This window comes from Setaria italica, chromosome IX (genome assembly GCF_000263155.2).
Source record: "Setaria italica strain Yugu1 chromosome IX, Setaria_italica_v2.0, whole genome shotgun sequence".
NCBI classification, from domain to species: domain Eukaryota; kingdom Viridiplantae; phylum Streptophyta; class Magnoliopsida; order Poales; family Poaceae; genus Setaria; species Setaria italica.
In genome coordinates this window covers 22,736,537-22,747,317 of record NC_028458.1, presented here as the reverse complement: position 1 = coordinate 22,747,317, position 10,781 = coordinate 22,736,537, and the positions used below count along the sequence as shown (strand labels likewise).

Below are 10,781 nucleotides of genomic sequence, written 5' to 3'. Positions count from 1 at the left end.
AAAAATTCTCTAAAATTTCTATTCAGCCATTAAATCCAAAATAGCCCTAAATCTAATTTTTACTGAGACCTAAGTCATATTCCTTCATGCAAAATTATTATTAATATTAATATTTCTTGTGTAATCATCCTAATTTAAAGAGTCCTCAAGTACTAGAAAGTAGAGATGGTGTGAAGAAAAATCAAAAATGGAACACCAAAACTTAAATCGTTAATTTAAACTAAGTTTATAGCAGTTCAATTAACAACTATTATATTATTTATTTCAAATCTATCTATTAGGTTAACCGATTTTATTTGGGTTTCCAACATTCAAACACCATGCTAACCGACTCTTTATATCCCATTAGCCTAGCCCAACTCAAATCCTCAAAATATTTTGTTTTACTCTTTTTTTTGCTAAGCACACGGGACAAACACTCACGTACACGCACACACACTCGTCCATACGAACACACGCATGCAACTCTACTTATATGAGCATCTCCGAAAGATTAAGCCGGCAAATCCTCGAAATTGACGAAATCACCACTGGCGGCCTTTTACTTAATCAACTCAAACCATGCTCTTAAGTTTCATTACTTTTCATAATGAGGTGTAAGGTGTCCACTCTAATTGTCTTACTATTGGGTAACAACTAATGATCTAGATTAATGTAATGAGTTTATATTATGATTTGGCTAGGGTTTTTATCGATTTAATTATTACTATCATAGTCATTGAACAAGTAGTGGTAGCATCTTTGTATCAAATTCTTTATATATCATTAATCTTTCTTGGATAAGGCTGAGATTAATAAGGTGTTCAAAACATCGTTTAAAACAAAAAAAACAATCGAAATATTTCAGTTATTTAGTTCTAAAGTTCTATCTTTTTCTAAGGCATTTAGTTTAGTTTTTAAAATCGAAATTTTTAGAAGTTGAATGAACTAATAAACAGTAAAAATCTATAAACAGTCCTGCTAGTAGCAAAGTAGTTAGCCACGGCCGCCGAAAGAAAAGGGTGCAAAAGCATCGGGGCTCCCGTGCCTATATTCGCTGCGGTGTCCCTCACCGTCCGGTGCGCCCAATCCAACCCCCACATGCCGACATAATTCCACGCCGCCCCACCACGCGACCTCCGACGACGACGAGACGCGACCATTATTCCCCTCGTCCTCGACTCCCCCCTCCTCACTCCACCCCTCCACACTCCCACTCCGCCACCCATCGCCATCTGCTCTCCTCCCTCCCCTCCACTGCCCGTCTCGTGCTGGCGGCGAGCGCGATGGCCTCCCTCCGCGCGTCCCTCCTCCTCGCCGCGGCGCTGTGCGTGCTTGCGGCTTCGGGAGCCGCCGCGTCCCGCGACCTCCGCCCGCTCCGGTCCGCCAGCTTCGTCGTGCGCGGCCGCGTCTGGTGCGACACCTGCCGCGCCGGCTTCGAGACCCCCGTCTCCACCTACATTGCCGGTGCGACGCTTCCTTCCCTCCCGCTCGCCCTCCCTTGTTACTGATCTGGTCTCTGAACGTAGAGAACTGAGAGAAAAAAAAGTTGTTTCTGTTCTTTATATTTCCCGTGATCTGATACTCGATCTAGATGTGTGATGCCTCTACGAGTGGATTGGTTCAGGGAAATGGTGTTTGGATGCGCTCAAGCGTTCTGGGCAAGTGAATGGCGTTAGACCTTGTGCCTCCTAAAAGTGGAAAGCCGGTTGCATCTCTGGGATTGCTTAGTGCTGAAGTTAGCGCTCTGCCAGTCTGCACCATGTCGTCTGCACGATGCTCTCACATGTTGTTGCTGCTGCTGCCGTAGATTTGTTTTCTTAGATCCACTTGTGGTTCGTTTTCTTATCTAAGCGAACACCCAGTTTGTGATGATGAAATTTCTAGTTCTTCTAGTGGATCTACCAGACGTGCATTTCTACTACATGGTAATGAGTATGAATGTGCAAAATATAGGTCTGTAAACTCTAAACTTGATATATTTTCGGTGGTGAATAGGCAAGCAGGATAGATCAATAGGAGCTGTGATTTTGGTCTGGATTGCATGGTTGGAATTTGGGATGGCGTAATTGGTAGACATGGTTGGACACTGGGCCTGGCTTGAGCCATTTTGCTCATATTCCATGATGCTACCAGTTAGTGTATCAGAACAGTGGTAGTTGATCCAAATACCTGAATGTAGTCTATCTTCAGAATAAGACATGAACTTTGAAACTAGTAGTCTTCACCATATACAGGATAATCAAACATGCATGCTGAGCTGTATAGAAATGATTCGGCTGTTTGCCTCATCAATCAATAGTTCAAATACTGGACACAAATAGAAACACTCAATCTTCATTAATAAAAAATACATTGGCTGTAAAATTGGTGTTGATGACAAATTTGCAAGAGAGCAGAGATGTTGAGTATCCAAGACTTACATCCAAACAAAGACTAGATCTATCCTGCTGGACAAAATTGGTGAATTTGAGTGAATATGTTAGTTTGCCATAGGTAGTGGTAGGCTATGTATCTTAACCTGTATAACTGACTGCAGTTCTGGGCTTCTGGCAGGAGATAATTGCTATCCTTTTGTAGATTAGTTGAATGTCATTGTTTTTCTACAGCTGTCCATGTTTTTATTTTTAAAGTGTACAAAGTTGTATTCCTTCAGTAGCGAGATAGTGCTACCTCCAGTCAATTAAAGATGACATTTAGGACAAGAGAAACAACTTGTCCTTTTCCTATTTTGCACGAAATATGAAGTGTTTATGAGAACTATATATGTCAGTGCCAATAGATTACTTGACGGAACAATGATACAGATTTCCAGGAGGGCTTGAGTGAACACTAGGGGCACTGCAAATTTTGTTCTCCAGTAACATTGGAATATTAACAAATTATTAGTTAGATAAATTTATACTGTTATGTGGCTAGAACAATTTTTTAGCTTATTCTATCATCGGACAATTCAGGAAGAAAGTGGTTGTTGGGTCCTGGAATCTTTTCTCTTTTAGAAAGCTGGGCCAGGCCAGGCCTGGAGATTCTCAGAATATTGCTTACTGAAAATGGCAGTCCCTAAGTATGGCAATATTATTAATTGGATACCCAAATATTTTCGCTTTTATAAAGTTGGGCCTGGCTAGGCATAGTGATTTTTGGAATATTGCTTAGGAAAAGAGCAATACCTTGAATTGTGTGCCTGTTGCATCTAGAATGTGGTACTAAAAATTTAGAGCTCTTTTAGGATGCCCACAAATCATTCTGAACCATCCAATCTCCTCAATCAGATGGATGAGATCTATTATACTCTCTCGACACGTTGGAGCGAGTACAACTGTTTGAAGGGCAAAACTGTAACATACTCCGTACAAACCTCTTATTTCAAGTCAATTAATCTCCCTCGTATCGACAACCAGGTTTTTGCCTTCTCTCCCAGCCACCGCACATCCAGAATCTGTGCATCCCCCTTGCTGTGAAATTAATTTTGTTTGTTTCCTCATATGAAGCGGGATGGATCATGCAATCAAACAATTGTATTTTCTTTTTATCCTTGCATCGACTGATCAGTAAAGCTCAAAATTAATGATAGATCCATGAAAGCTCAATGTTAGGTCTGAGAATTTCTCTAATGGAAGGATTGATTTGGGCAGCGTGACAGCACACTCGATCGAGATCTATCATTATGTGAAGCTTGAAAGGCTGATGATTTGGAGCTATCATGTTCTCAACATTTTAGCAAGCATGCCATGTATTCTTCTCCACATTAGGAATGTATCTAACTTTCCTCCATGGGTAGCCGTGAGGTTCCCTGAATTAGGCATGCGTTTGTTGTCTGTATGTGGCACGAGCGAGATTTGAGGCATGATCAGTTAGTCAACAAATTTTGTTGTTTGGGATAATACAAAGGTCTATAATACCCATTATAATTAATGGTCAGGTTTTGTTTACTCCCTGCTATTTGGTGTGGAATACTGTAAAAACTGTTTAAATTTAACCTGGCTATCTGGCATATATTGAATACTGAAAAAAGAAGCAGCACTACTTTTATACACTTTTGATGTGAAAACAGAAAAGGTTTTATGGCTTACAATTATACTGCCTGGTGCTCAAAACTATTATCTTCTACTCTAATTGGTTGGGAGGAACCAACTGAAAAAGGTAGAAAATTAGAGCTGAATGAACAAAATGATAGCATCCATTTTTCAGTCATGCATTTCTTTCTTTGTCAACTGCTGTTAATATGGCATTTTTTGTTACTACAGGAGCAAAGGTAAGAGTTGAGTGCAGATCGAAAACCACTGGATTGAAGTCATGCACCTACGAGGGGCACACTGACCGCACTGGCACTTACAACATCCTCGTCACTGATGAGCACGAGGATGAGCTCTGTGAGTCCGTCCTCATCAGCAGCCCAGACATGAGGTGCGCCACAACTGTGCCTGGTCGGGAGAGGGCCCCTGTCTTCCTCACCAGCAACAATGGTGTGGCCTCTAATGTTCGTATGGCGAATGCTCTGGGATTCCAGAAGGACGTTGCTCTGCCCAGATGCGCGCAGGTCCTCAAGATGTACGAGGATGAGGACGACCACCTGTAATTGTGAAGAGTTTGACACTGCTCGGCGAGCTATATATTTACCTAGTGTCTGAACTGTTATGGAACCTCTATATCTAGCACTAAGACCAACATTGTTGTTGTCACTTAGTTTAGCGCTTTGAGTATGTATGTTTATCTGCAGTTGAACTGCGAATGTTATCAGCTACAGAATCTACGTGGCTAATAAAATGCGGTTGTCTGATATGGCTGAGGTACTGGGATTTTTTTTTTTTTTTTTGGCAAGAACAAACATTGTTTTGTTTGAGACTACCGGAAGCCAAGCTTCAGAGCTCTGCAACTACGAATTTTCTTCTCTGGGCCAAATCTGCCCTACCTCTGATTGCATTTATCTTCCTTTCGTACTGGGTTTATCTGGAGAGCCAATGTGTCCAAACTTTCGGCTCATCCATTTGCCAATGAAATGGTTTACTTGCGCTTTGTTGCTGAGGACGTCCTACGGAGTCTTTTGCCTAGGAGGAATTGATACCTCGGCAACAAACAAACACAGAGTATATGATGGCTTTGAGGACATTCACTTGCTTCATGGTATTGGATACATCGAGAAGCTGGACCTGGCTTGGTGACATTGCTGGATCCAGGTGCATACCACAAAACGCTTGATCAGTAACAGTCTAACAGAGTATCTTGGTTTCTTTTCATTTCTTTTTTAATTTTGAAAATGTCATGCGTTCCGGGGGAGAGGTGAGCCACGGGTTCAGGATGTGAACGTTATTTTTTTTTAAGGAAGTGCTCCATCGATAAATTAGGTCTTTGATACCACTCCATGAGATGTGAACCTCATTCTTTAAGGAAAATTGTGAACATTATTGCACACCTGCAATTACAAGCAAGGTACCTCGCCAAATCTTATTACCTCTGCATGTCGTAACCCCTAGATTGTCTGACGCCGTATTGTTACTCTCTCCTGTCCCCTTCCATCATTTCTTAACCCTTATCCTCTTGTTTCTTTAATCACCCTTTTGCCCTTTATTAACCAGAGCGCTGAAAAAGCGCTGCGTCCATGGCATCACCAGACCTGTCACCAGGCTGCGGCTGCTGAACGCTGATGCCACGCCAAAAAACGAACCACTTCATAGCCTGCATGATTGGATTAGCTCGTCGCTAACCCGCGATTAGGCGGTAGTATATTTGTGTTTTTGGGCATCCGGGGCTACTTGGCCACCACTAGTTTATCATGCATTTGTTAACGCCCGGCCTGATGAACGCAGGCCACAAGCTTGGTTTATAAAGTTATCATCTTCTTTGGCTTCCTCCCCTCCCTTTTTTTTTTGACCCAGAGATTAAGAAGGTTATCACCACTCCTATAATGTTTTTGATGTGCTCGGGCGTATGACAGGTTGTGGATATGGACCAACGGTTTTTAAAGGGACAGATCTTGACAGATAGCTAGTTGTAAATTATTTTTCTTCGGTTTATTTCTCGGGTTAGTTCCAGTGATTCAACTGAAATTGATGGTGCTTGTGGACAGCATTCGGGCCAACTTACGTTTTGGCTCGATTTCACATTCTTTTGCAGAACATTTTATAAAATTGTTACTTGGAGAAGGTGCGATGGACAAGTCACTCAAGTTTTTCTAATTGGTGAAATTTTAAGGGTCCCTTTCTAATTTGTGAAAAGGTCCGTGCCATCCCTTTTCCCTTCCCCACATAAAACTGAAACGTCTATACTCCACCACTGGATTTTTTTTTCATTTGTTCTCTAACGCCTTACAAAGATTCTTCTAATTTCTCTCTGCTTATCTAGAAGTATTTTCTACAACAGGATATACACAAGATAGGTGTTGCCAGCTTAATTGGAAGTTGGGTCTGTCAATGTTTCGTAGCGTCAACTAGTGAAGATTTGTCACGTGAGTTCCTGGATGGCCTAGCTTACGAGACACACGAGGTTGGTTCGAGCAACTCACCCTACATGAAGTTCGTGGTGTAATCACAGTAGCGGATTACAAACTGTAGGTGTTTCAGGTTTCTGGGTCAAACCCCATCTCGTCCCTCCCCATGCCCTTATATGTATGGCCAATAAGGAAGTTACACCGTTGAACGTAGTAGGGCTTCCATCTAGTCGAGCGCCCCCTTCCCAACTGGTTGCGGTGGGTCCCATCCTTCAATCGAGGCGCCCCGTTGCTTCATCTTCGCCGAATCCTCCCGCCGGGGGCCACACCCCGACCACTTCAGTTATTGAATCCAGCCCTCACGCATATCTGAGGGCGGTGCCTGCCTCGGTCATATCATCTGATGTCATCATGATAACGAACGGGAACGGTTGTGCCTGACCGGTACCGTCCGGTCAGCGCTACAGTGCCATTCCCGACTGGGAGCTTTTTGTCCTAGTGCGTTTGTCCCGCTCTCCCTAGGACGGAAAATGCTGCGCGCGACTGGTCCGCCCGCGCTTTCCTACCTAGGCCCACGCGGGTGCGGCTGCGGTCATCCCATCGGGCAGGCCTAGCTATCCCTCAGGACTGCGATAGGCTTAGCCCATAATTTCGCCTCAGCCCCAGCGTGGCGTCTTGAGCCAGCTTAGCAGCATGTTTCCCTTGATGCCCGGGCTCCAATCCTAAGCCTCGCCGATCAGCCAGGCGGGAATAGCAGCAGACCTCCACTTGAATTGGTGGGCTGCGATCCGTGATTTTATCTTTACTCGCATTAAAGGGTATCCCTGATCTTGATACCCGTCACGGCCTCCGCAACTATCTTACCATGTCTTCTTAAGCAAATGATCTATTCTAATATAGATTTATACATTGTCTCTTGTTTAGCAGCTTCAAGCTGTGTTTTTTTTTCCAAACAGCAATCTTATTAACTAGTACACGACTTGGCTCTATTACTTGTGTATATACTCCGTATGTGGCAATGTAATATTTTTTTTCACATTTCTATTTGCTAAACAAGAAAAATAAGTGATGAAGAAATGGCAGACCTCATATGTAGTAGAGTAAGTGAAAAGAAAAGGGAAAAAAGCCCACTTTTTGATCGCATGGCTGAGGTTAAACAATGAACTGATGGCCTACATTCCTTGTGCTGACACAATGGATCACGCATGCCATGTCCAGTCAACCAGAAACCGTTGTAAAGAACGGCCTTGTGTGCATCAAATCGAAATGAATTGGCGGCGTTATGTCAACATCATACTACAGTAGCCTAAAGGGTATTTCCATCGATCAGGCGGCATTATTCAACAACGTATTTGGTACGGATGCGTAGCAGTAGCTTGTAAGCAAGACATTCCAGATAGTTATCTTAGAGCCGAAAAACCATTGGAGTGTAAATCGCAAAAATTCCTTACAAATATTCGTCTACACAGAGAAACCGATGCCGTTAGAAATTATTCGGCAAAACTACACAGATTTTGTTAAAATTGCATCACATGTATGGAGCCTGCAAGCCTGCAACTACATATAAAACTTAATTGAGTCATTGAACATGGTTAGCACTTAGCAGTTGGACAACCACGTCTAAAGACCTCCACGGTCAATGCTCCCATTGCACCTTGGAGCCAATCATCAGTTGCCAAGTGGCATTCAGGCTTTGGACCTTTTGACACGTAGCACAGCTGAACACTTGGCACTTGCGCATTAGCCGCAGCCGCTACTGACTCCCTGCCTATAAAAACTTCCCGAACCATTGCAAGCAATATTCATTCCACTTCTTAAACATCCAAAGAAAGGCAACACTATAAACTATAGACAGCCATGGATCGCCAATGGCGCCGCCTTCACGCTACTGCTAGGACCAGCAATAAGCTTCTTGCTCCGCCGCCGCCGCTAGGTGCCATGGAGTACAGAGAGCTAATCCAGGCGCTAGTCACACCAGCGAAAGCTGCTCCGGCCGTGCCGCCATTCATGGTGGACACCGTCGAGGAGAGCCCGGCCATGGCTGCCGTCGGCGCCAGCTGCTACAACCTCATCACGCCGGCGCAGGCGGCCTTCTACTACCGTGTCGGTGGGCGCATGGGACCGGCGCCTTGCGTGATGAAGCGCTACTACGGCCTGGCGGCGCCGGCAGCAGCGATGGCGGCGAAGCTTTACCGCGGCGTGCGGCAGCGGCACTGGGGCAAGTGGGTGGCGGAGATCCGGCTGCCGCGGAACCGAACTCGGCTGTGGCTCGGCACGTACGACACCGCCGAGGAGGCCGCGCTGGCCTACGACGGCGCCGCGTTCCGGCTGCGCGGCGATGCGGCGCGCCTCAACTTCCCTGAGCTGCGGCGCGGCGGCCGGCACCTCGCGCCGCCGCTCCACCCGTCCGTCGACGCCAAGCTCCAGGCCGTGACGTCGTCCGCGCTGGCGCCGGCGCCCGCGTCGCCGCGACACGAGAGCGCGGACGTCAAGAACGAGCCAGGCTGCTGCTCTGGCTCGGAGGCCTCGACGACGACGACAGCCGCCGACGGCGCGGACCTCTCGCCATCGTCCACCGGGTCGTCGCCACTGGCAAAGGCGGCGGCGCCTCTGCCGGAGATGCAGCAGCTGGACTTCTCAGAGGCGCCTTGGGACGAGGCCGACGGCGTCGCACTCCGCAAGTACCCGTCGTTGGAGATCGACTGGGACGCCATCCTCTCCTAAGTCCTAATTAAGGCGAAGTACATGAACCATAAACAAGAGCGCAACAATGGCTGACTGGCTTCGAGATGATGCCATGGCTGCGTTCGCGGTGGAGCTTAGATTCCCTTGCACGATCAGTGTGCCACCTGTCAAGGCCTCTGCTTGGTTTTTGTTCGCGGCGTCGAGCAGGAAGGAATTGAGTTGGAGTGCGCTGCAGTTGCTGTCGCGCGCAATGCCCTGCGCTAGTTTGTTAGCGTCGTTGTCATCACAAAGAAAAATGCTATGCGCTGCTGCTGTAACCACAGAAATATACTTGTTAATATGAACGCCCATGAATGACATTGGCTAGACATGTAATGGCTGTTTGTTTGTGTTCAGTTACTGGTTTGAGTATCTTTATGGGAGATGCATATGTTTTTTCTCGGAAATAATATTCATTTTTGCAAAGCACCAGTGGAAGTTGTTTCCAATGTATGGATGCTCCTTTATCATACATGGATACAGTTCTAGAGAGTGCTGTATTTAGATAGGCCTCTTTCAACAAAAGGACATTCTTTCATCGAAACTATAGCATAGGTTCACAAACCTCCACCTCTTCAACATGCCAAGGGACCTTAGAGCAACTCCAACAAATTGCTAAACTAGCTAAAGGGCATTGAGAAAACATGTTTTCAACATAAAAGGAGATCATTGCTGCAGCAGATCACCTTTCGTATGTTCCCCTCTCCCTTTAAACTAGTAGGTGGGCCCACTGTTATCTCTCTTCATTTCCTCTCTTCTTTTCCGCTGGCAGACTGGCGGGGCGGTAGGCCAGCGCAGTGGGGTGGTGGCATGGTAGGATGGGAGTCTGGTAGGGCAGGGAGGCTGCCGCGGTGGTGGCGTCGCAGGCCGGTAGGCCGGATAGCGTAGCAGGACGATGCAGCAGTGGCTATAGATTTCCAAATGGGCCACCCGGCCCTAGCATGAAATGGCCCAGCCCTATCTGGCACAACGCCTGTTCCGTGTTGTGTCATCGTGCCGAACAGTCAGCCCAGGCCCGGCACGATGACCCTTTTTTCGTGCCGAGCCAGCACGGTGGCACGGCAGGCACTAGCGTGTGCGGGCCAGGCACTAAAGGCCAATGACCACTCAAATTGAACAACATAATTCATTCATCTTCAAAAGAACAACAGATTTGAACTTCAACAGATTAAAATCATCTTAAACTTGAACTTCACAACACATACAAGAGATAAACAATATCAATATCACAGATCAACATCACAAAGAGAGACATGAGATTATAACTTATAAGTTTGAGCTGGTGCAATGGCTGCCTCGTTAAAAACCTATCTAGGTAAAACTCACATCTCGTGAGAAAATACCCTAGATAGGAAAAAAAGAGTACAGCCCAGCCCAATCAAATTGTAGTAGTTCAAGTTATTATAGTCCAATGTTACACTTCTGAATCATCAGGACATCTAGGTACAAATTAGCAAAACTTTCCTCAAGTTCTTCATCCTCTACTAGTTCTGAAGTCTTGCTTCTGCAGCCTCCCAATCCTTGACGCAAGAGAGCATCTCGACTGTCTCCAGTTTCAATCGGCGCCGCCTCTCCTCGATGATCCTGTCAGTAGTGCTGAAACAGATTCTGATAATACTGTGGAGACAGGAACAGAAAGAACATCTCTAGC

At 45.7% G+C, this 10,781-nt stretch overlaps 2 protein-coding genes across 2 annotated transcripts; both read left to right on the top strand.

Moving 5' to 3' along the window:
- Positions 1-1,126: 1,126 nt before the first annotated feature.
- On the top strand, positions 1,127-4,761 carry LOC101767710 (pollen-specific protein C13). The gene is made up of 2 exons (XM_004983166.4): positions 1,127-1,446; positions 4,227-4,761. The coding sequence occupies exons 1-2, from the start codon at positions 1,266-1,268 to the stop codon at positions 4,556-4,558; spliced, it is 513 nt and encodes a 170-aa protein (XP_004983223.1). The 5' UTR covers positions 1,127-1,265; the 3' UTR covers positions 4,559-4,761.
- A 3,467-nt stretch (positions 4,762-8,228) lies between these two features.
- Positions 8,229-9,507, top strand: LOC101767313 (ethylene-responsive transcription factor RAP2-13). Its single transcript, XM_004983165.3, has one exon. The coding sequence runs from the start codon at positions 8,264-8,266 to the stop codon at positions 9,128-9,130; it is 867 nt and encodes a 288-aa protein (XP_004983222.1). The 5' UTR covers positions 8,229-8,263; the 3' UTR covers positions 9,131-9,507.
- Positions 9,508-10,781: the final 1,274 nt, after the last annotated feature.